At 40.5% G+C, this 27,357-nt stretch overlaps 1 protein-coding gene across 1 annotated transcript in view; it reads right to left on the reverse strand.

The window, feature by feature from the left end:
• The window catches only part of LOC134741637 (DENN domain-containing protein 5B), a 64,215-nt gene that overhangs the window by 24,542 nt on the left and 12,316 nt on the right, over positions 1 to 27,357 (reverse strand). The window contains exons 9-15 of the mRNA XM_063674491.1: positions 25,359 to 25,461; positions 24,620 to 24,769; positions 22,894 to 23,075; positions 20,893 to 21,104; positions 14,475 to 14,702; positions 7,304 to 7,460; positions 3,750 to 4,017 (exon numbers count right to left, since the gene is read on the reverse strand). Coding sequence (XP_063530561.1) covers positions 3,750 to 4,017; positions 7,304 to 7,460; positions 14,475 to 14,702; positions 20,893 to 21,104; positions 22,894 to 23,075; positions 24,620 to 24,769; positions 25,359 to 25,461 — 1,300 coding nt within the window. The remainder of the gene's footprint in view (positions 1 to 3,749; positions 4,018 to 7,303; positions 7,461 to 14,474; positions 14,703 to 20,892; positions 21,105 to 22,893; positions 23,076 to 24,619; positions 24,770 to 25,358; positions 25,462 to 27,357) is intronic.

Genomic DNA, 27,357 nt, shown 5'->3' on the forward strand with positions numbered 1-27,357 from the left:
TTTTACGAAAGCGACTGCCATCTTACCTTTCAACTCAGAGGGGGAACTAGGCCTTGTTAGGATCAGTTCGGTTTCCTTCACCGAAAAGCGACTGGTAAATATCAAATGATATTTCGTACGTAAGTTCCGAGAAACTCATTGGTATGAGCCGGGGTTTGAACCCGCGACCTCCGGATTGAAAGTCGCACGCTCTTACCGCTAGGCCACCAGCGCTTCCTAGGCCACCAGCGCTTCTTGTGTTACCATATGAATATAAAAATGTACATAATCTAATGTAAGAATTAATACATATTATAGAACCGTCATATTCACTTCAGTATAAGCGAGACTTTAATGAATACTGAACACCCGAATGCGACCATATGTAGCCATCGTAAGTAATTACTAAGTAGCTTGATTTAAAGCGGGTGTTGATGGGGCTGCCGCGCTTTTGCAGCGCCTCACAAATGTTCGCCGAGGCGCGCGTAACATGTTTTTCTCAAACATGCTATGTAATATTGATATTACGTTCTTTATATTAGGCTGGGAAGTATCACGACTCCGGCGCGGCTAGACGAGGGGCCTGTAATGAAATTTCATACAAAGTTGCAGGCCTAGGCCGGGAAGTGGCTCTTTTTTAATTTCCATTTCACATATATTTGTGACACAGCATCATGGCATTCAGCCAAAAAAAAAACTATAACCAATATTTGCTTATGGTTCGGAATGACATTCTGCCAATACCCCTTTAAAAAAAACAATAAACGATAATTAATATATTTTGCAGTTTTATTTGTATCGAATTTACAAAAAATATATAAATAAAACAATATTAACAAATTCCCATAATATTGAATTGCAAATTTACCTACAATACAGATTTAAAATATAGTTGGTCAAACTAGTTTGTCAGTAAATAAGAACAAAAAAACTATACTCATCCTTTTCTTTTGGGTAAGACAAAGATAGGATGATTATCTCTGTCTAATAATACAAAAGGTAATCACGGTCTATATCCCGGTCAATATAAGTCTAGTATCTCTGTCTATGTTTGAAATGAGACAGTCCTTTGACAAACTATATTCCATTTAAATATTAGCGGTAAAAATGTCTACTCAAACACGCGTAGGTGTTTTTTAAATCGTTTTGGAGGTAAAGTTGAACATTTTTCATTGTGTATCTGTAATTCTATTTTTATTGGATTTATTGTGCGTTGTTTATTGTGTTATTTAATATGAGTTCCGGCGAACATATTAAATGAATACCTGTTACTCCATGTTTAAGGCAACGATGTATGTGAAGCATAATATCAACATAAAAAACTATGTAATCTTAGTTATGTGGCTAAAACTACAGTCAGAAGGATGCAAGGCGAAAAATCAAAAATACATAAATATACCTTTGAACATTTGTGTAATAAATTGATAAACTACATGTGTAAAATATACGACACATGTGATAAAGATAGGTACAGGTGGTAGTTATATTTTGTGCCTAGTTTACTTGTAGTTTCTTTAGAATTAAAACTTTGATTTCGTGGAGATTTCTTTATTTATTTCATTGCATGTTTGAGAAAAGCACTATACATACATCGGCGTGAAAAGGGGTTGTCGGCCTCATAACTATCCGGCCTCACTACGTTCGGCCGTATATATGCATTCGGCCGGCAACCCCTTACTTCCCGGCCTCTGTAGTAATGTACTATTAAAGCAGCAATGCGCCTGCGAGCCGCATCGCTAGTACGGCGCGTGCGCGCCAGCCCCAACACCATCCTGTCTATGATTGCGGATAGAATGGATTGTCCGTACATAATGCAGTGTATAGTAACTGTAAATTTAGTTAAGAAATTATTACTGTCACTAACATAGTTTTTTAAGTTTTATTGTAAGTACTAACATTTTATCAAAAAAAAAAAAATCGTTTATTTTTTAACAAGGTTTATCCTGGGTGTCGAATCCTCCTTTTAAGTTTGACACTTGTGTTAGGAGGTATTCGCTCTTTCATACAAAGGTGAGAAAAAAATTAAAAAATAGGTTTGACAATATTATAAGTATTATAACTAAAACTAAACATTACAAGAATTGATAGTTCTTTTTTTTTTATGAGCCATAAGCTCGAAATAAACGATAATTTAATTTAATTTTTAATTTAGATGTTACATTCGTCTCATTCGGCAATTTGATGATATGTAAAATATGACAGTTAGCAGTCGGGTATTTGTTTTTTTTTTAAGCAAACCATTTTCATATGATGATCCACTGAATAATACTTACAGTCTAGTCGCTTCCGTAACACACACCAGGCCAAAGCTGCATGTTAAATATTTGGAAAACAGTTACTTACACAACATATACAAACGTTGTATTAAAATCGAACCACCCACAGCTAAATATTTTGCCAGCCAGTGAAAATACGAGTATTTTCAGTTATATTTAATCAGAGTTTCGGAATGATGTGCATAATTCGAAAATCGTCTCGATGATGGGCAGGCTTAGTGGCAGTACCAACCAGGGATGTTGCGGATGCCGATTTTTTGACATCCGCGGACGCGGATGCGAATTTTTAAAGGCTCACATCCGCGGATGCGGATGCGGATGTCGAGATTAGGCACATAAAAAACGTCAAATATTACTTAAGTAATTTTTATTTATAAAAAACGAAACTTAGTATTTGATCAAGAATATAAGTGCCCCACTATCGCATTACTATACTAAGGTCCAAATAAAACAAACTTTTCATTTCTTGTCGCTGTCCGTCATAAGCTAAAGTGCTTGATAGACGAATCACAAAAACGAAACGAGATTCCTATTGGCTAATAACGAAATTACCTAGCACTTACGCCGCCGCTAAGACGTTCATGTACCTACCTGTTCCACATCCGCATCCGCATTAAGCTCCGTATCGATTTTATGCGGATGCGGATGTTGAAAATAATGCGGAAGTTCCGCGGTTGCGGATGCGGATGCTAATATTCGCAACATCCCTGGTACCAACAGCATTCTGGAGGTCATTTCATTATAGAGAGGCTTGAGAATCCTGTACTGGCGCATTGGATTCGCCAAGTTATAGGCTTTCGTAAATTTAGAAAACAGGTTATGTATAAGTAGTTGTAGTATTATGTACGAAATTAACATTAGTTCTTAAAGTTATACTAGCAAAATATGGATGTAAATCTGAAATAAATATAATTCCAAAAATTCAAGGCGAAATATTATAAGTGCGTTTAGAGTAGTGAATATTTTTTATATAAAAACAAAAAAAAACCTTATTATGAACACCCGTCCAAAAATATAATTTTATAATTGACATTAACGTTTTTAATCTTATATTCACTAATAAAATGTATGATAATTCTCAATTTATAAGAAAAGTAACGTTTCAGAAAAATTTCATTCAGTACCATATTATTGTATTGTCATCAGGGCTCGGAACCGGTATTTTTTTAAAACCCCGAAATAGCCCAATATTTTCAATTTTTTTATGCTCATGTATTTAGAAAACAATTTTGCATTATTAAAACGTCCCATTAAAAATGAAATTATAAACAAAAGAACGAAAAAGAACGTAATAATACCGGTATTTTTGTATGGAGCAAATACCGGTTTCCGACCCCTGATTGTCATCAGAACTATATACAGCTGCCAATTTCCATGGCGTTACTATACGATCCTTGAAAGATGGTTAAATTAGTTACCTTAGATTCCATTACATAGTTAGTTACATACAGTTCGACTTAATAAAAGCGTGTTAAAAATATATATTCAACATACCAGGCGTGAGACAGTTAGGGTCTATGGGTTTCGTGGAGTTGCTGCACTGCTCCAACTCCTGATAGTTGGTGAGGTGCATCCAAAGCGCAGACTTCCCCATCTTGTGCTGGACGCCGTGCGACCACAGCCGCTCCAGCAGATCGCAGAGCGACGAGATCATTGTGCTCTCTTCCACTCCCGTGATGGATACTTCACTGCCGAGACCGAGGTCGGTCTCTTCCGTGCCCATTTTCTCTACTAACATACGCTTTGTCTTGCTTTTGCATTCCTGTTTAAAAGGTTATAGAATAAGGTACTTGCTACATTACCGGCCAATAATATATCACCTTCATGTTTTTACGGTATAACTTTTTTTTTATATTTGTGAGTGACTTCCACCTGTTTTAGGTCTTTTAGGTAGTCTAGTAGTAATCCTTTGTACGGGCGATGAGAAGGATTAGTCTCATTGTAATGGTTTTTTCATAGAGGTTTTTTCTTATGTATTGTTAACTTCATTTTTTTTTGTAATATGCTGAGTATCCTATTGTATTTACAGTATTTTATTGCAATATTCATCATATATTTGTATAAAATGACTAGTAAAATATGCAATCTACAAACTAACCTACATTGTTCACTCTATACAAGCTCATACAAAAACACTCAAAGGTGATATATTATTGGCCGGTACTGTATAAGTATGTTGATATTTATAACATCGCTACTACGCATCCACAAATACTTCTTGCGCCGAATGATGGTCAAGTCTCTTTTGGTTGGACTCAATTTAAAAACCGGAAAAGTGAGAGTCGGGCTCGCGCACGAAGGGTTCCGTACCATTACGCAAAACAACGGCAAAAAAATCACGTGTTTAGGGTTCCGCACCTCAAAAGGAAAAAACGGAATCCTTATAGGATCACTCGTGCGTCTGTCTGTCTGTCTGTCCGTTTGTCAGAGCCCATTTTCTCCAAAACTACTGGACCAATTAAGTTGAAATTTGGTACAGATATGTAAGTTTGTAACCCAAAGACGGGCATGTAACGTAAACAATAGTTATTTGTTATACAAGGGCGCAAAGTTGTATTTTACCCGCGAGTGTGGAATTGAAATACGAGCAAGCGAAAGGAATCTATAGTTGAACCACGAGCGAAGCGAGTGGTTCTAAATTAGAATCCTGAGCGTAGCGAGTGTTTTAACACACGAGAAGTAAAATACATTTGCACCCGTGTGTAACACAAAACTTTTCCCCTCACTATAGCGAGGAAAGTGCAACATCCACAGGCTATAGATCATCTTCATCAACTGCAATCACTCATTTTTGTACGATATTATAACAAAAAACTCTGGAAATTCTGTACTTTTACGTGAGAAGTTTTTAAGTAAAATTTTTGATGACAATGTTGACATTTCTGACGTATGAAATGTCAATGATGCGTTTTGAAATTGCATCGACTTGACAGAATTATATTTAACATAATTATTAAAAAACAAACGTTTATTATGGAATTTTAAGGTTTATGACTTCAAAACATTAAATAAAGCTAAATCTGGTATTTTTTATTAGATTCTCAAACCATTTATTTAATGATAATTAATATCGAACGAACCATTATTATGAGCGTTTTACGTTTTGTTATCTGTCAAGCTACTTAAACACGCCCCATCCAAGGTCATTTTACTTTCCCCTCTAGTGGATAAAATGCGTTTTTCCCCGCTTGTTTTAAAGGATAAAAGACGGCTTTCCGAGCTAGTGAAGGGAAAATTAATTTTTAACATGGGGGCCAGTTTTGGGGGGTAAATGGGAAAATTAAAAAATAAAGTTTTTCAAACTATATCGTGTTATCAAATAAAAGTCATTTTGAGAATCTCAAATATAGTTTTTTTGTAATTTTAAAATAAATCGTTAGAATTTATTTAAGAAAATAGCCAAAAAATTACCCCCCCCCCTCCCCCCTTTATCTCCGAAACTACTTGGTCTAAAATTTTGAAAAAAATTCACAAAATAGTTCTTTACCTATAGATGACAGGAAAACCTATTAGAAATATGCAGTCATGCGTGAGTTGGAGTTAATTACTTAGTTTTTGATCTTTTAAAAATTCACATTTAAAAATTACATTGTTAAAAATTGTGTAATGTACGAAACCCTTGGAACGCGAGTCCGACTCGCACTTGACCGGTTTTTTGTTATTACGTTTTTAGTATTTGTTGTTATAGCGGCAACAGAAATAGGTACTAGCTATCCCGGTTCGTGAGATACAGCCTGGGGACAGACGGACAGACAGACAGACAGCGAAGCCTTAGTAATAGGGTCCCGTTTTTACCCTTTGGGTACGGAACCCTAAAAACTACGTTTTGTACCGTATTTTTATTACGCACCGTTACATGTTTAAATAAATGAATGTGCTAAACTTCTAAAAAAATGTCTATAAACGAGGGATCGGATACCGGTATTTTTTGTATGGGAACGAAACCGGTATTTTTTCGTTCTTTGTTAATTATAGCATTTCTATTTGGACAATCTAACAATACGAAGTCGTTACTTATAAACACAACTGAGTCCTACATTTGGAGTATAATATAGTTCGGAATATATGATTATTTCGAAGTTTTTGCAAAAAAACCGGTTCCGATACTACGTGACAGTTACTCCGTATAAAAATGATCTGTCATATGGACCATCATTAAACGCGCGAGGCAAAATTAAAATTTGCCAAGCCAAGGCAAATGCAATTTTGTTTCGTCAAAATATAAATCGCGGCTAGGGGATCGTGTAACAGATTTACACGGACCAAGGGCCTGACACTCTTTGATAGAGAAAGATAGTCTTATTGCGATTCCTATAAGAGGAAAGAGAAAATAGTGCTATGCTTTGTCCTTATCACCGACCGGGTTTTTTTTCATGGTCGGGTTATGGCAGCATAGGTAGGAGGCGATGGCGAAGTACCGAAATTTATAAGAGTGAAAGAGAAAAAGGATTATGCTGCCACACATTAACCTGTCAATACATGAATATGTCTTTCTCTTACCCCTGGTCGCTCGGTTTCATCTCTATAACTACTATACTATGTGTATAATGAAAAGTGTATGAACGCGGATATATTTGGCAGTTCGTTAGGGTTATTTAAGAATAAAGTTTATTCTTTATTAAATTAGTATTAAAGTTAGGCTAAGTTATCTCATTATTTGTTAATGAGGGCTATCGTTTTTCTGCTCACCAGTTGGCGCCTCTGTTGATGGTGGTCCAAAAGACTAAAGAACAGCTGTCAGTCATTGAAGTGACAAGTGACGTTTGACATTTCGAACTATGGAAAAGACCACCATCTACATTAGCGCCCCTAGCGGCGAATTCATACGCGTTAGCCCTCATTTCACAGTTGTCTCAGATAGCATTTCACTACATTGTAATAAATTCTAGCTATCAGCTTATTCACCTACATGTTTTATAAGACTGTTTGTTTCTAAATAAAAAATAAATAAATAAAATGACACGGACACATTCAAAGGCGACATTTAAAACTAGACAATTATCGCCTTCGAGAAGCGACCGACCGATTATTATATGTGTAATTCGTACCTTTAAAAGTTTATCGACGAAAGCTTTGTGGTTTTGAGATATAGCGGCGCTCGTGACCTCGGTGGAGAGCCTCCTACCGATGTCCCCGAGCAACATTTCTGGCGCGCAATCCTTCACTTGCCACTTTGCGTTCTTTATGCGCTTCAAACTATTGGTTCTGAAAAATGAGATGATGTATTTCTTTTAATTTTTTTTTTGTAAAATTTAAAGTGTTATAAATGATCAACGTTGAAGCAAGCACATGAAGCAGAAAGCAATTTGCTGTGATTTTGCAGTACCAGTCTAGGACATACTACCGAGGAAAAGGTACATCAAATACTAAATACACAAAACAAATACTTCAACAAAATTTATTTCATATATGTTACATAAATGTCGAAATCTGTGCAGATAGGTAAACCTATTCCGTTATGGTTTAAAAATTTGTTAATACATATTATAAACTTGGCTTAAAACTAATTTATGAGGAATTCAAGAAATCATGTTTACGTTTATCGCAGTGGATAAAGCATTTGTCATTCGATCATCATGTCTGAGAGCGACAAGTATTTTATCGATAACGATAAACGCAAACGCCCTACCTGTCAAAATAACAAAATACAGCGTTCTAAGAGTAGGTACTAATAACCGATAATGAGGCTTTCGCGAGTACAGCTCAACAATCGGTATTGGAAATGGATACATCACTATAGCGCGGCAAGGACTGACAGATAAGCATCGCCGTAATGGCGTCGCGTGGTGGAGTTTCAAGTTATGCCTGGTTTTATTGTATTAAATGCTATATTTGATGATGATTGGTGTATTACTTTAACAGTACTAGTTAGTATAGGCCCAATAGTACCAATCGAAGACCAAACATTGCCAATCGGGAAAAATAATACGTGTATAAGCCAATTATGGCATAGTTGTAGGGAATGGTGTATTAAATTGGAAATTTTACACAGATTATTTACGTACGAGACTATTTTTCGCTACGGGCTACCGTTTACAAGTTATTTACGAAAAACTAATAAAAAAAACGAGCTTAGAACAAATTATAAGTAACTTTACCTAATTTTTTTTTTTTTTTTTTTATTCAAATTAGTTACACAGCATTACAGTATTACTACCAAGGCACTGCGAACTACAAAACAAATAAAAATACAAAGATACAATACCCTACGAGAAAACACAAAAATTTAAGTATTTAAGATTTGGGCGACGACATAACAGCGTGGCTCCGTTGCGTCTTATATATTTTGACTTATTGATCCTAGCGAAAAAGTGTACTAAATCTTTTTTGTAGAAAATTATATGTAGATTACTTATGTAGTAGAACATTTTTTGCTACGGGCCACCGTTTAAGAGTTATTTACGAAAAACTATAAAAAGGGACCTTAACGCTGTATTTTATTGTTTTAACAGGTAGGGCGTAGAATAGTTATTTGTTTAACAAGGGGGCAAAGTTGTTGTTTAACCTCTCGTGCTAATATAAGCGAAAGATTCCAAAATTGGAATCTTGAGCGTTGCGAGGGTTTCAAGGCACGAGGGTTAAGCAAATTTTGCCACCGAGTGTAACACAAAATTTTTCACCACACCAACACAAGGAAAATACTAACTGTAAAATATCAAACAAAATCAATTTAAAATGGATGTTATTAAATATTTGTCATTCAAAGTCATCATTTAAAAGTCAATTCTACCAGCCAATATACGGAAAAGACAAAAAATTTGCATTAGAATACTTTGCCCCACATGTGGATAAAATGCAACTTTCTCATCGGTTTTTGAGCAATCAAGAGAGCTTTTACCAACTGGTGTGGTGAAAACATTTATAAACAATAGGCAAATACAATAATGAACGAAAATATATTAATTTACGAGTAACGTAATTGCACAAAATACAAAATAGATAAGAGGACATTACTATAAAATCACATGACATACTTGTGAGGGCTGTAGTAGCAGCGACCTTGCAGTTTTCAGGCGATGCCATAAACAAATTCCACGTCATTATACAATAAAATAATACCAAACTTGATCTTGTATCTGAATAGGCAGAAATTGAGTGTAGATTGAAGTGCGTCGTTAGAAGGAGCCGCCTCGCAAGGAAATTGCCGCGCGAAGCAGCTCGGTCTGCGGTCGACCGCATTGCCTCGGGCGCAGCACGTCTGCACCGAACGAGCTGCTTCGAGCGGCAATTTCCTCGCGAGGCGGTTTGTTCTGTGTGGACCCGCCTAATAAGACAAGCTCAAGTTATTTTAACTATAGAGAAATAAGTAAGTTTAGAATGCTTATTACATAGATTTATATTTAAGTTATAAGCAAGCTTTAAGTGAGAAACCCCATTTATAATGAGCATTAAGCGAGATTTGCGAAAACGTATCTGTAATAACATTTAAGCTTAATAAATATTCAGCTTTCTTATTTCTCTGCGGTTTAACCAAAGGAGCTAACATGCCTCGCGGGATTGCCTCAAAAGTGCAATGTATAGTACCTTATACATTGCTACTAAAGCCCCCAGCCCCCCACTATAATATCTACACAACACATGCGTTGGATATAAGTATTATAGGCGTCAACAAATTATCACACCGCACATATCAAATGTGTACATAACTTAAATATCTTATATTTCAAATAATATCAAAAAGTAAAGCATTAATTGCATTATTATTTTAAATTCGGTTAACAACCCGACATTTTAGTTAAGTAAATCAATTCATTGAGATTGTATGTATATAATATATTTTTCGATTCGTATAAATCTGAGCTAAAGCGTTATAGTTATATCACTGAGCAGGCTATACGTCGCAGTTGCATGCACTTGCGATCACTAAGTATTAACAACAATCATCACATTAGACAAACGTACTAATATACAAGGTGTTCACGAGGAAACCGAAAGATTTTAACCACGCTTTTCTGAGGCCAAAAGAAGGAAAAAATGTTGTTTAGGTCAAATTCGCAAAAAAAATAATTTTTTTTTCGATTTTTTAAATGTATTTTTATTGGTAAACTTATCACTTAAAACGGACTTTTACTTTTTTTCTTTCGTAAAACCTAGTTTTTACAAAGTGTTACTTGTAGGGTTGCCACCTTTTTTCTATACACATATATTATTTTTGTCAAAATATTGAAAAAATATAGTATTTACTGGGAAATTTGAAAAAAGTAGGACGCCAATTTGAGGCGAATTGAAAATCCAAGTCGCATACGATGCGATATCGGTGACATTTGTATACCCCATTCTTGAGTGATGAAAATATAGTATTTTTCGTACTATATTGTTTTTGTATAATATATAGTACAAGTGACTAAAATATAGTACGATACTATATATTATAGTATGGGTGGCAACCCTAGTTACTTGTCACTTTTTGACATATATAAATAAGGATACTTAGACTACGTCCCATAGTGACAACATCGCCATCAAAAATGTGTTTTGCACTATGTAACAATAAAAACTTGTTTATTTTTATTGGTATTAATTCTGAAACTAGGTGAATTACAGAAAAGTACATTTATAATGTACACTTATAGGACATTTTAGTCTTTAAATATGATCAGGAATACGCCGTTAAAATTATTCGGTTTCCTCATTGTTTTCACTATTGCTTGACGTCTTACGTACACGAGTTATATATATAGTTGCCTTTTATAATATAGTCTACTTACACCACATCAACTAAATGATACAGTGTATTTAGCTGCCTTGAAGCGTTGACTAAAATAACAGCCACATGCAAGTCAAGATAACATGCTGACCATTTATCAAAATAACTTTTGAGTATTTCTACTAAAGATACAAAGCAAATTCAACTTTCACAATAACATGGAAGAATTGGATATAGATACCTTAGAGGCATTTATCAATTAAGTATAATAAATCGTCTGCTTATTATATAATTACAAATAAAAAATCTAGGAGATTCAACATATTTAATAAAATACATTTTTTTTTCGGAAACATTCTTGTTTCTACATTTACACACTACACGGTAGTGATAATTATTCTACAAAAAAATCACTAATCACAACATCCAAGTCAATGAAATCACATGCTGCCAGGAAAAGCGGGTCGATCAAGGCTCGGAACCGGTTTATTGTATACCGGTTAAGCTCCGAACTAAAGGCTTAGCTGCCTACTGTCTTGGACAACGACAAGGTTTACTGATTTTAACGGAATTTAATCGGTTTTAACCGGTTAATCAGTCAAAACCTTTAGGTATATAATATAATACTCTCGCAAAAACCGATAAAATATAGTTTCTAGAACGAAATCGTAATAAAAGTTTTAGGTCATATAAGATGTAGGTAATTGTTTGAAAAATTAACCGGTATCCGAGCCTTGGGGTAGATTTATATAATGCTCCTTTGTCTTTTTAAGACTGCTAGAGATCAATGAGTACCGAATTGCTCACCGAGTTAACAATTAACTTATGTAATTGTAATTAAAATTATTATGTAATTGTAATTGTATTTAAATTCGTCATTTAAAGTATCTACTAACAATAATGGCAACCCGGGTGAACTCATGTTTTAGTCACTATAAGAGCAACATATTGACGGCAATGGCAATGAAAATGAGCAACTTTACGGTCATTCTCGAGAAACATATCGCTCACGATTATACGTTACATGAACTACGTTAATATTATTATGTTAACAAATATAGATACATACACTGGTAAATAATCGTATTTGTTTTTTTATGAGACATACTAACACTACATAATTTTACGGTTTTACTCTCACGTATTCACTCACTAAGCGAGCAAAATATATCGCGCGGAATGACTACCTATTAGTTAAACCGTAGAATGATAAACTGGCGTACAGTTTTTTCAGGTTAATTAATTAGTATCTATTTCGTATAATATTAATTAGCTACTGTTATCTCGGTGTGCTGCGGTATGCATGCAGCGGTGTCAGCATGGTTGCATTTTTATCACCTGTCACTTTCGCACTTACATACTTGTACGTGACAGGCATGGTGACAGGCGATAAAAATGCTACCGTGCTCAGTCCGCAGGCGTGGACACGATGCTATGGTCCGGCGAACCACGAGCGAGAATGCGAAGGCAACCTTACAATCCATAACCACGATTGAAAATGGCATGACAGATTAGCTAAGGTGACAATCTTTCATAGAAAACGACAACCGAAACATCAATAATGTATGGGAATAGTCACTTTACTTAACTTGTGTCGTCCTGATACATTTTATTATTTTGTTTGACGTGTGTCAATGTACCAGTGTTAGGCGCAATTATTTACTTGTGTAATTTAATTACTAATTTAATTGCATGTCATTAAATTGTTCGTAATTTACACGCAATCCCATTTCCTATGTAATTTGGAAATGCAATTACATCAATTAGAAATTAATTTTTTCAATTACTGAATGTTAACTTTTTTTCTTATTTACAAAGATGAACAAATGTATTACATTCACTTACTGTCAGTTATTTTATACATTAACTTAAACCCGATGGTATAAAAATCTAACATTTTAATTGTGGAATTTCCCATACATAAAACTGTTTTTCATTTATGTATTATTTCCGCTTGTACAAAAATTTCAAAAATACTCCTTCATGTTTTTTTAAAACAAAAAGTCAAATTAAAAGCGCATGCATAATTTTAATATGATTTTGGAAATAAAGATGATCCAAAACTAGTATTCAATAAAAGTAATTAATTAATTTCTAAATTCAATTTCAAAATGTAATTAAAATTTTAATTAACCATTACATTTTGCAATTGCAATTGTAAATTGAAGGCGCAATTACTTTTTAAATGTATTTTTATTAAGTTTCCATTACTAATTGTAATTGCAATTGTTAATTAGTAATTAAATTATTTTTTGCCCAACACTGCAATGTACCATTGTCATCTCGGATAGGCCCTCAGCTTGGAACGAAAAAACCAGAATTGAACAAGGGTTTCAAGGCAAAGCTCGTCAATATTGCCCAACCATGTATACCTTAGAAATATGTGCCATTTTCAACCAAAAGGGTACTTATTGTCGGTTGTCAATAAGGCGCTTTTGGTTCAAAACGTCACATATTATGCAACGTCATAACGGATCACACGTATCAAGTCATAAATGTGAATAGTTTTCTTCTCATCACACTTGCTTGCGAAGGACGATTTTCGACAGGCATATAGGATATAATAGTTACTCTTAGGGAAGGAACGGCTTTTATTGAAGTGAAACTTCTAATGCGACTTCCAACAAGGTTGCGTTAAACGTTTAACACTACCATAGATCATTTAATTTTATACTCTATTATTAACTCACTAAAGTTAACTTTCGCTCGACCAGCACGGTGTCTCTTATCTCTCTCTCTCTGTGTATACTTGTTTGAATATACATACATGTACCAGGCGAACATAGCTATGGAGGAGGTTTACGCTAACTTTGTTTTGACAAACGGAACACTTATGGGATCACCACTTCGGTCTTGGAAATCAGTTAAATGCGTTTTTTATAAATTATCAAACTTCGAAACAAGAGTGTAAGTTGAATAGGGTAATTTACCGAAAGTAGGGTAATTGATGTTAGTTTCATTTCTTTCGCGCAGGGACTCCACGCACTATTTTTATAAGCAAGGTATTTTGTTAAGGTTAATTTTGGTATACGATTAAACTCGTTGAATAATTTTCAATCGTGGTTCTATTAAGAATGGATCTTCGCATTCTTTGCCTTCTAACTTTACAAAATTGTGGACCAATATCGTGTCTTCAATATGAGTTTATTTCGCAAGTGTGATAAAGAATATTTTATGAAACACAAGATATTACGAATGTAAATTCTAATCATAAAAAAGGTCTTCGTCACGTAGCATCGGGTTTGGCCGTTGTTAACATTATTTTGGATATGTCGCTCATAAACTTAGAGCGAGTGAGAACAATCGATTCTTATATTTAGTCTAAAAGTATGGGCCCATTTTCATTTTTGAAATGGATTTCAACAGTCACCGGAGTGCAACATTGACGGCTTCGCCTCTAACGCTCAACACAAAGAAACCACACGGGAGGCGGAACGGAGCACAGCAAGTACAGCTCGGTAAAGCATCGATTCTCTCGGGGCCGGGGGGTGGTGTGGTGGTGTGGTGTGGTGGTGTGGTGTGGTGTGGTTGTGGAGGGTGGAGGGTTCTAGTGTAAGACGGGCGGGCCGCACCTGCGCTCGCCGTGCGGCGGCGGCGCGAGCGCGACGGGGTCGAGGCGCGCGGGGAAGGCGCGGTAGTAGGCGGCGCGGTGCGGCAGGCGCTCCGAGGCCGCGCCCACCTCCAGCTCCGCCCCCCCCGCACCCGCCGCACCCGCGGCACACCCCGCACCCGCCGCACACCCCGCACCCCCCGCCCACACGCTGTAGCCGCGCGCCGGCCCCGACTCGCCCACCCGACGTCTGCAACAATACCAGTACCCGACCTTACACACCGTAGCCGACGTTCGACGATTATTTCAATGCTTTGCTAAAAAAAACCGCTCTAGACGACATCGAGGTCGAAACGCTCGGGGCGTTGGATTTATTCTAATGCCAAAACCACACTATCGGCGATGATCGTTGGTAGTATCATTGTTCAGTAAGATCATCGTGCAAGCATCCTGTACTACGCAACCGGCCGGATTCCCTTTGATGTGTGCCCAAAAAACAGACAACACACGGGTCGCAGGCGATAATTGGCGATGACTAGGGGGACTGCCAAGTATGCCCTCTACACTATCGTGCCCGCCAGTCGTCGTCTATTATCAAACCGCGAAAGTTTAAAATGTTATATCGTCTATCATCGCCGATAGTGTAGAGGAGCATTGGAATCATTGGATACGGTAACCTTTACATTATTGTATAGTATATAGCAAATACAATGTTAGATAAATCGACGCAATACTCGACAAGGTTAGGCTATAAACGAATAGCGACCACCTTCGTACTATAGGCTCTATACTAGTGATGCAACGAATACTAAAATTCGTATTATTTTGCCCAATATTCAAAAGCTAATCGTATTTGAAGTATCGCTTATCAATATTTGTAATTTTGATATCCAGTAAATTATTTGATATATTTGTTAAACTATTTCTCGAGTACCAAGACAAGTGGCGTTGTCTATGTCGTCTAGAAAATTATATCGATACGATAATATCCAGACACTTGGAAGTCCTATTAATCGCTTCGATTACGCATACATCGATAGTGTGAAATTGTGTCCGCATATCGTTTTTATTGCATTAGTGTGCTAATTTAACTTAGTGTGGTAGTATTGTTGTAGTGTGGGTGCGTAGTAACGAGAGGAAAAGATGCATCTGTAGTTAGTATCTTTATATGTGTCCTCCTCGAAAAACGGCAGAATTTTTTGTTAGGAAACATGTAGCGATGCGTACTCCATTACTAATTCCTCCGAGACTGGACATAATTTTTTTTCGACATTATGCTGGATAGACAATTTTCCTAGTTGATGTATTTTAAATTGTCATTTTTCTACTCTGACGTATAATTTCGAGTGGACAATTTTCCATTTGTACCTAATGATAGTAGCTCTTTGCTGCCCCTAAACTGACGTCGTTTTATCTACGACCGAAGCTGAATATATGGACTAGCTCGTGCCAATATTAATATGCAGGACTCGGAACCGGTATTTTTTTTAAATCCCAAAATAGCTAAATATTTTTAATTTTTTTTATGTCCTTTACGTAGGATTGAATGGAATTTATATTTCTAGTTTAATTTAGTATTTATATAAGTCACATGGTTTTCATACTATTTTTTAGGAAACTGTAGGTCTATAAGTCTATTACCCTACATTGTAACAAGTTATTAATATAAGAGACTGTTTGTTTCTAAATAAATTAAATAAATAAAAATAAATTGAATCATGTATTTAGAGGTAACTAACTTCGTATTATTAGATTGTCCCATTAAAAATGAATTAATAAACCAAGGAACGAAAAATAACGTAATAATACCGGTTATTTTTTGTACGAAGAAAAAACCGGTTCCGAGCCTTGTTAATATGTTAGTAAATGCGAGCGAGCAACGTATGCTGCTGGTACAGTCGCCATGGGATATATCGGAGCGGACCGAGGTGCTCAAAAATATCTGAACATGCACTCTAACGTCTTGACCATAGAGGCGTGTTCAGGTATTTGTGAATAACTTGGCCGCTCAGATGTAGGTATCTGGTGGCGAGTCGCTGTACTTACACTGTACATGTACTGGCGACTGTACCTACCGTCGCTATACTTACTCAACCTCATATCTGCAACAATTATTTGATGGGAATGTCGCTTTTCTTTCATTCGGAATACGGGTGTTTTTATCATCAAATGAGTGTTGCAGATACGAGGTTGAGTAAGTATAGCGGCGATTTGTCAAAACTTGGTTAGAACGTTCACAACTCATCGAAAGTGCATTTAGTTAATACCTTCGAGCAACGCCGGCATCCGACATGTCCGAAGGGAGGAGCCCAAGCGATATCTTACGAATGCAGTTTTGTTTGTTTTTAAAAATAAAAGAATGTTTCCTTTAAGTAAAATGAGTTAACTTAAGGTTTTAAGGTACTTTCCCTCCAGGGCCCATAAATTTTTTCCACACTGTATATCTGTGTAAAGTGAGGACACTTACTTACCCAGTTGCGAGTTGTCTCTAATGAGGGCTACCGTTTTTGTGCTCACCAGTTGGCGCCACTGTAGATGTAGGTCCAGAAAAGCAGATCTCAAAATTCTTCTATGCTTATTTTTATAAAATCAATACGTTCTAATATACATAAAGGTATTTTAACGTCTTACTTGTGCCATTTTTCTAACCTGTTTAATTTTGCATATATTTTAGTTGACCCTTTTTTTAAACCACTAACATTTATTGAGCTGTAAGGATGGGACCCAAGACAGAAGTAAAACACAAGACTGTCGAGTATAAACTGTAGATATAATGCCTCAATTTAAAAGATACAATCCTTTATATACTAAATTATGGAGGTTAACTATGAATCACACTACTTGGGAGGTCTACACGTGAAAGGTGTCAAATGGTTGTTTACCTAAATTCCATTCCTTATATAGAGGAGAGTCATCTTACCTGACTTTCCGTATATGGATTACATTCCTAACCTAATATGGGGAGAGTCGTCTTACATGACTCTCCGTATATGGTACCGCTAAGCTATATGATCCTTATGATCTAATTACATGTTATTCGAATCCTAAAAATACCTAATATTCTATGCCTACACTTCAGAGCTATAAGAGTATTTATTGTTTATTAATCAAAGATGGACACAGATTTACCACAATTGTGAATAAGGAGTGAAAATTCCCGATAAAAAAGCTTGAAACCTCCAAAACTTCTATGCATTTGACATTTTGAAAGACCTCCATCTACACTAGCGCCCCTAGCGGCTAGTGGTGAAATTAAACGCAGTAGCCCTCATTGAACATGTGTTTTAATGTAGCCCCATGATCAAAAACAATATGGTGCAAATACCTGGGTAAAGCTGTTAGTTACCTAAAATAGAATATCGCGATATCAAGGCATACTTGAGATTTATCCGTATTCACCAAAACTGTCGTTATTGAATTGATATCCGTGACACGATGCCCCAGCGTGACACGACGACGTATCGTGTGATTGTATTTTGGCTAGCGATGGGCCGAATATTCGGTAATTATTCGGTATTCGGCATATTTTTCAATGTTCGTATTAGGCCGACCCACGAATTAATAAACTAGTGGATGTGAAATGACTCCTATTTAGTATGAAAACCAGTGTCGCTAAACTCACACATTCATAGCCACGTTAAAATACGTCACACACTTACAAAATTGCTCTGATTCGTAGCAACTTTCCATACCAAAAAGTTATTACCGGTGGACATTTCTCGAACGAATATCAACTGTAGGCTACATGAGTGACGGTTTAAATTATAATGTCAAAGCTATATGACATACGACTCTTTCATTATCTCATTCATCTCACAAAAGCTCGCTCAACGTTCACCTAATACAACTACTCAACACCAGATGGCGTTATTTTATATAATTTTAAAATCACTTACTTAGCAGGCGAGAAAAGGGCTAAAAAACCAGTATAAGTAAGGTCTAATTACGCATGGTTTGTTACGGATCTCACGGTCACGTTACACTGGTGTTTTCGAGACCTCTACACGCCTGCGAGTAGCTAACCGTTGGAACTTCTTTCCATTCGACGATATAGGGAGGGGACAGTGTAATCGGAGTGTTTTATCGATATTTGTGTGTTCAGTTAGGTATTGATATTTCATTACCGTATGTTTTAACACATTTAGATGATACTTTATTTATGATTATAATATAGGTAGTGATAATCGTGATTGTATGAAAAATAATATGTAGTACAGTACAACAAATATCTAACTAGAAATTTGTTTCTTATTAATTGACCAACTAGGTTGTTAATGTGAACATTAAATATATCTTAAAGTCAAACAGATAAAATCATAGTTCTTTAAAGGTCTATTAACTCGGTATTGCTGTTATTTTGTGATCACAAATCTGCAATTACTTACATAGGTAAGTATTCGTCTTTAACAATATATTTACTTGTAGCAGCATTTAAGGCCAATCTAGACGGGACAACCTGATTAAATTGTCAAATTAATTGTATGGTGTGAAAGCATACATGAAACTGGCTCATCGATCCCACTTGATTTGATTGTAAGATTGTGACCTATCAAATCAGGAAGGGGGGCGGCAAAATTCCAATATTTCACGCTAGTTTGCGTGGTACACTTTTTATTAATTAAGTGAGCCCGAATGTCACTAATAATTACTAAATTAGTAACTAAGTTTTAGGCGTGTGGACGCTAGATGAGATGTATGGCAATTTTATCCCCAGAAATCTTTCTCTAAGAAATGCTCCTAGCAAATGGTGCTATATTTTTGCGGAAACTAATTTTCTTGCCCAGTAGCATTGACCCATTTATTTTTAATATCGGCATCTTGTGGTAACCTACAATAATTAATAATAAAGAAATAGAAAATATAAAACGTTTATTCATGGCACATTGCATGCATTGTACGCATAAGTGCATTAAGTACCTAGTCTAATTATATTAACGATGAAAATATGATAGGTGTAAAAAACAAAAACGTATGTAAAGGAATACGAAGGTTTGAAAGGTTGCCATGAAATGACCCCGACTTAACTTAGTGCTTGATGACCAGAGCTGCCATATTTACTAAGACATTGATTATCCCAAATAATAATTAGAAACGTGTCTAAAATAATAATTTATTACCGAACTACCAAACATCAAACTTGAAATATCGTAACTTTAACTTTATCGATATAAATATCGACATTGCGCAGCATCTGAGTAGCGAAGTTATTTGACATTTAGGATAGCGAATATTCCAGATAAACGTAAAGAATAGTGACAAAGGATTGTGAACTCTAAGTTCTAACTGATAAAATATAGATTTACTTAACGAACATTCGTAAATAATGCAATAGAAACAGATTTTTCGTATTTATCGGATTATATTTAAATAAATAACCACCGGTGATAGGAAATACCTCCACGTGAAAGATTTTTTAAACCGCTGTGATTTCTGCAGCTTAATACTGCACAATACGGCATTTTAAATTTAATTATCAATTTTTGTTAGACGAGCGTACGTACGACGTGAATGTCATTCGAGCATGAAGTTTACACAACAACTGAGCATAGTCTGTGCATAAAGTGAGTCGGTCGCTACTAACTGTCGGATAGACGGGAACGCCCACTTGCCATCTCCATCCTACTCCGTGGGCCGACCTGCCGAATATTTACCGCGTACTCGCCCCAGCCGGCCACGATCTTGTCGTAACTAACCTCGTGATGGCGACGCGATGGTCAAACGCCTGCAGGTTGGCGTCGTACTCGCCCCAGCCGGCCACGATCTTGTCGAAACTAACCTCGTGATGGCGACGCGATGGTCAAACGCCTGCAGGTTGGCGTCGTACTCGCCCCAGCCGGCCACGATCTTGTCGAAACTAACCTCGTGATGGCGACGCGATGGTCAAACGCCTGCAGGTTGGCGTCGTACTCGCCCCAGCCGGCCACGATCTTGTCGAAACTAACCTCGTGATGGCGACGCGATGGTCGAACGCCTGCAGGTTGGCGTCGTACTCGCCCCGGCCGGCCACGATCTTGTCGAAACTAACCTCGTGATGGCGACGCGATGGTCGAACGCCTGCAGGTTGGCGTCGTACTCGCCCCGGCCGGCCACGATCTTGTCGAAACTAACCTCGTGATGGCGACGCGATGGTCGAACGCCTGCAGGTTGGCGTCGTACTCGCCCCGGCCGGCCACGATCTTGTCGAAACTAACCTCGTGATGGCGACGCGATGGTCGAACGCCTGCAGGTTGGCGTCGTACTCGCCCCGGCCGGCCACGATCTTGTCGAAACTAACCTCGTGATGGCGACGCGATGGTCGAACGCCTGCAGGTTGGCGTCGTACTCGCCCCGGCCGGCCACGATCTTGTCGAAACTAACCTCGTGATGGCGACGCGATGGTCGAACGCCTGCAGGTTGGCGTCGTACTCGCCCCAGCCGGCCACGATCTTGTCGAAACTAACCTCGTGATGGCGACGCGATGGTCGAACGCCTGCAGGTTGGCGTCGTACTCGCCCCAGCCGGCCATGATCTTGTTGTCGACGAAGGAGGCGAACATCTGCGTCTCGAGGAAGCGCGACAGGAAGGCGCGGTGCCGCTGCGGCTGGTCGGACAGGAACGACGCCTTGTCGAAGTTCACCATCGACTCTCGCGTCGACAACCATGCGTCGCGATCCTGAAATCAAACACAGATATAACTCCGTAATACATGGATACAGTCCAAGGAAAAAACGTGCCTCGAAAATCACAAAAAGTTGATTATCGTTCAGATGGCGCCCCTACCTTTGGCCTACTCTCGTATACAGGGCTTTGGCGGTTTCGTTTGTTATTTAACAATTTTAACGCATATCAGTGAAAGAACATGGGTCAAAATCGTATAAAAATAATTAATGCAAATAAAAAAAATCATTTATCCATATTTAAATAAATTTTATCGTACTTTTATAAATCATCATTTTTAGTTGTAAAGTGTGTCGATAGATGTCAGTAAATTTACTGTGGTTACAAAATTTACTATGACAGTACCGCTCTATCCTATTTAAATCCTATTTGACGAAATATACACTCTGTTAAGCTATTTCCGTCAATAGATACGAGCGGCAAATTTAAAAAATGTAGGCGCGAAGGGTTATCGTCCCGTGGAAAAATTGAATTTCCCCCCCTTTTCTACTGACAAACTTGTTTGACCGGCTATACGGGGTGGCCAAAAAATATGTGCATTCCCGTTGCCAGGGAGATTTTGGGATTATACTGAGCAACTTTTACTATGGGAACGACCCCGAAATCGCAAAAAAATTTTTGGCTGTTTCATACATTTTGGCTGGTCCATTTCCACAGTGACAGGGACAGTGCACTAATTAGGCACTGGACCTCCCAACATCTTAGTTTAGGTACTAACATAGTAATTTAAGTATATTTGTAACTAACAAAATATGGATTGTATCGTCCGAAATAAATGATTTTTATTTTTTATTTTTTCTTTGGGAGGGTAAATTTTTTTTCGCAGTTTCGTGGTTGGTCTCATAGTAAAAGTTGCTCAGTATAATCCCAAAACCTCCCTGGCAACGGGAGGTCCCGTGGCTGTCGTATGCGTTATTATAGTGTATTCCCATTTGTTCGCGCCGGCCACATATGGGAATTGGTGTATGGTTTCACATAAGTCATTCCCATTTGTCCGGGCCTCATGTATGGCGACGGCCACGTAGCGCGAGGACAAATAGGAATACACCATTATTCTAATATTACAATATAGGTTCCTACTTAGGGTCGGTTGTACTAAACCGTCTCTCACTAACGCGTTCGCGAAATTATATTGTATGGGAAGTTTCATAGATCTCGGCTGCGTAACGTTGATCAGTCTGTTAACTGCAACTGGCCCTTATCCTATTGTATAAGGCTAGATGACAAAATTTCATTAATGGTATCAATCGATCAGGTTTATTTTTAGGATCAAATGTCTATATGGCCCATATAGGGACCCATTGCATTAAAATTAAAGCTATACTTACAAAAGTCAGAAATTATCGTCAAAGTCCGACAGTCTTACTTCACTCGCGAAACGCTCCAAACAAAACGATAAGTGAACGTGACGTCAAGTTCACTGAGAGCCCATTTTGAATGTATGGACAAAATAAGAAATTTGCGTTTTTGTCGGTGAAATATTGCGTTTGTGTATATAGTTGCCTTACAATATTTTCTTGGATAAAATGTAAGGAATCGAATGGTACCCTTACTTTTTTCCTTTTCGGAAGTTGAAAAATTACTTAAATTTTGAAACTTTCAAGACCTGTATTTATGTATTATTTCCATATATTATTTTAATATCTACATTATTATGATAAATTGCTCATTTGCTATCTATTTTACTAGATTTTGTTATAAAATTCAACATGTGTCGTCATCCCTATACTGCTCCTCGTCGTTGAGCGGCCCCCGCTTCGGCACCGGCCTCACGCTGTATGTACCTGGTCGGGCTGGATGATGAAGTTCTCGTACGCGAGGAACATGTTCACGAATCTGTTGAGGAAGCACTCGCGGACGGCGCTGTTGAGGCGCGCGTCCTCGTTGTACTGCTCCTCGTCGTTGAGCGGCCCCCGCTTCGCCACCGGCATCACGCTGTCGGCGTCCACTTGCTCTATGTTTACGCCTGAAAAAAAACCAATATTTAAAATGCACCCCAGTACGCGCGACAGAGACCGCTGCACTCACCCGTCCGCTTCACGATGTCGACGATCCGCTGCAGCGCGTCGACGGGTTAGTAGTCTGCCGTCCCACTCTAACACCGTGCCCTCCAGTACGCGCGACAGAGACCGCTGCACTCACCCGTCCGCTTCACGATGTCGACGATCCGCTGCAGCGCGTCGACGGGCCAGTAGTCTGCCGTCCCACTCTAACACCGTGCCCTCCAGTACGCGCGACAGAGACCTCTGCACTCACCCGTCCGCTTCACGATGTCGACGATCCGCTGCAGCGCGTCGACGGGCCAGTAGTCTGCCGTCCCACTCTAACACCGTGCCCTCCAGTACGCGCGACAGAGACCGCTGCACTCACCCGTCCGCTTCACGATGTCGACGATCCGCTGCAGCGCGTCGACGGGCCAGTAGTCTGCCGTCCCACTCTAACACCGTGCCCTCCAGTACGCGCGACAGAGACCGCTGCACTCACCCGTCCGCTTCACGATGTCGACGATCCGCTGCAGCGCGTCGACGGGCCAGTAGTCTGCCGTCCCACTCTAACACCGTGCCCTCCAGTACGCGCGACAGAGTCCGCTGCACTCACCCGTCCGCTTCACGATGTCGACGATCCGCTGCAGCGCGTCGACGGGCCAGTAGTCTGCCGTCCCACTCTAACACCGTGCCCTCCAGTACGCGCGACAGAGACCGCTGCACTCACCCGTCCGCTTCACGATGTCGACGATCCGCTGCAGCGCGTCGACGGGCCAGTAGTCTGCCGTCCCACTCTAACACCGTGCCCTCCAGTACGCGCGACAGAGTCCGCTGCACTCACCCGTCCGCTTCACGATGTCGACGATCCGCTGCAGCGCGTCGACGGGCCAGTAGTCTGCCGTCCCACTCTAACACCGTGCCCTCCAGTACGCGCGACAGAGACCGCTGCACTCACCCGTCCGCTTCACGATGTCGACGATCCGCTGCAGCGCGTCGACGGGCCAGTAGTCTGCCGTCCCACTCTAACACCGTGCCCTCCAGTACGCGCGACAGAGTCCGCTGCACTCACCCGTCCGCTTCACGATGTCGACAATCCGCTGCAGCGCGTCGACGGGCCAGTAGTCTGCCGTCCCACTCTAACACCGTGCCCTCCAGTACGCGCGACAGAGTCCGCTGCACTCACCCGTCCGCTTCACGATGTCGACGATCCGCTGCAGCGCGTCGACGGGCCAGTAGTCTGCCGTCCCACTCTAACACCGTGCCCTCCAGTACGCGCGACAGAGTCCGCTGCACTCACCCGTCCGCTTCACGATGTCGACGATCCGCTGCAGCGCGTCGACGGGCCAGTAGTCTGCCGTCCCACTCTAACACCGTGCCCTCCAGTACGCGCGACAGAGTCCGCTGCACTCACCCGTCCGCTTCACGATGTCGACGATCCGCTGCAGCGCGTCGACGGGCCAGTAGTCTGCCGTCCCACTCTAACACCGTGCCCTCCAGTACGCGCGACAGAGTCCGCTGCACTCACCCGTCCGCTTCACGATGTCGACAATCCGCTGCAGCGCGTCGAGGCGGCGCGGCGCGCGTCGCGTCGGGGAGCCGGGCGGAGACGCGTTCAGCGGCCTACTCTCGTCCCACTCTAGCACGTCGTTAAATGAATGCTTGCGACGAAGACCGCCTATACGGAAATAGGAAACACTTAGACGTGTATGGTCCACTTAGCTTTTACAAACATTGTGATTGGGTCAAATATATTTAAAACGAGACTTATTTGTGGTTTGTGGATGTTCGGTTCCCCAACCTCAACGAGATATTACAAGAACATGGTGAATCCGAACCAAAAAGTTCATAGAACCTTTTTTGTTCAAAATTTATTAAGGATTATTTCTTTCAATGACACATTTTTCTTAACTCTAATACTTTACTCAAAAATAAAAAAATAAACCGTCAACCGGGACATATCTCATGCTAAAGGGAACAGAGGGAAGGGAGGGGTCCCCACCAAATATGTTCTTGCCTTTAGTTGCTCGTAATTTTTGGGCTATTGCAGTTAATTATCATGCAACAAAGCATTTTTTTTAAGTTATCACGGACGTCCGGCTGCAACAACTGACGCGCGTGGACTGTACAGAGCGACGGTCAACCACGACGCTTGGTCGGGGTTCGGACACTCGAAGTAGATGCATTTGCGTGTTCTATGGTATATTTATTTCTGTGTTTGGGGTTGTTTCAGATAGGTGTGTTAGCCAGTTAAGGATTGTGCTTACCCGATGGTAGAGTGCAGCTGTTGCTCATGTCACTCATGTGTTTGTATGAAGTCCCGTTTATTGGCGCGCCGAGTTTCGTGGGTTCCGTTTCAGGTCTTTGGATCTGGGGGTAAACAATATATATTTATGAGGATTTATAACAACAGACATGTATTAAATTGTTCGGCTAAGTGCGACTCGCTCTCGCACGTAGAGTTCTATAACAGCTGTATGTCGGGTTTGTCGATGTCGACTAGACACAAGGCCGCATGTCCTAACTTGCCTGATGTTTGTCCAGGATGTGGTCGAGCTCCTCTATGAAGGCCGTCCGGTGCGGGAAGACGGGCAGCTCCTCGGGCAGCTGTATGTCGGGTTTGTCGATGTCGACTAGACACAAGGCCGCATGTCCTAACTTGCCTGATGTTTGTCCAGGATGTGGTCGAGCTCCTCTATGAAGGCCGTCCGGTGCGGGAAGAAGGGCAGCTCCTCGGGCAGCTGTATGTCGGGTTTGTCGATGTCGACTAGACACAAGGCCGCATGTCCTAACTTGCCTGATGTTTGTCCAGGATGTGGTCGAGCTCCTCTATGAAGGCCGTCCGGTGCGGGAAGACGGGCAGCTCCTCGGGCAGCTGTATGTCGGGTTTGTCGATGTCGACTAGACACAAGGCCGCATGTCCTAACTTGCCTGATGTTTGTCCAGGATGTGGTCGAGCTCCTCTATGAAGGCCGTCCGGTGCGGGAAGACGGGCAGCTCCTCGGGCAGCTGTATGTCGGGTTTGTCGATGTCGACTAGACACAAGGCCGCATGTCCTAACTTGCCTGATGTTTGTCCAGGATGTGGTCGAGCTCCTCTATGAAGGCCGTCCGGTGCGGGAAGACGGGCAGCTCCTCGGGCAGCTGTATGTCGGGTTTGTCGATGTCGACTAGACACAAGGCCGCATGTCCTAACTTGCCTGATGTTTGTCCAGGATGTGGTCGAGCTCCTCTATGAAGGCCGTCCGATGCGGGAAGACGGGCAGCTCCTCGGGCAGCTGTATGTCGGGTTTGTCGATGTCGACTAGACACAAGGCCGCATGTCCTAACTTGCCTGATGTTTGTCCAGGATGTGGTCGAGCTCCTCTATGAAGGCCGTCCGGTGCGGGAAGACGGGCAGCTCCTCGGGCAGCTGTATGTCGGGTTTGTCGATGTCGACTAGACACAAGGCCGCATGTCCTAACTTGCCTGATGTTTGTCCAGGATGTGGTCGAGCTCCTCTATGAAGGCCGTCCGGTGCGGGAAGACGGGCAGCTCCTCGGGCAGCTGTATGTCGGGTTTGTCGATGTCGACTAGACACAAGGCCGCATGTCCTAACTTGCCTGATGTTTGTCCAGGATGTGGTCGAGCTCCTCTATGAAGGCCGTCCGATGCGGGAAGACGGGCAGCTCCTCGGGCAGCTGTATGTCGGGTTTGTCGATGTCGACTAGACACAAGGCCGCATGTCCTAACTTGCCTGATGTTTGTCCAGGATGTGGTCGAGCTCCTCTATGAAGGCCGTCCGGTGCGGGAAGACGGGCAGCTCCTCGGGCAGCTGTATGTCGGGTTTGTCGATGTCGACTAGACACAAGGCCGCATGTCCTAACTTGCCTGATGTTTGTCCAGGATGTGGTCGAGCTCCTCTATGAAGGCCGTCCGGTGCGGGAAGACGGGCAGCTCCTCGGGCAGCTGTATGTCGGGTTTGTCGATGTCGACTAGACACAAGGCCGCATGTCCTAACTTGCCTGATGTTTGTCCAGGATGTGGTCGAGCTCCTCTATGAAAGCCGTCCGGTGCGGGAAGACGAGCAGCTCCTCGGGCAGCTGTATGTCTGGTTTGTCGATGTCGACTAGACACAAGGCCGCATGTCCTAACTTGCCTGATGTTTGTCCAGGATGTGGTCGAGCTCCTCTATGAAGGCCGTCCGGTGCGGGAAGACGGGCAGCTCCTCGGGCAGCTGTATGTCGGGTTTGTCGATGTCGACTAGACACAAGGCCGCATGTCCTAA

This window comes from Cydia strobilella, chromosome 5 (genome assembly GCF_947568885.1).
Source record: "Cydia strobilella chromosome 5, ilCydStro3.1, whole genome shotgun sequence".
In the NCBI taxonomy this organism is placed as follows: domain Eukaryota; kingdom Metazoa; phylum Arthropoda; class Insecta; order Lepidoptera; family Tortricidae; genus Cydia; species Cydia strobilella.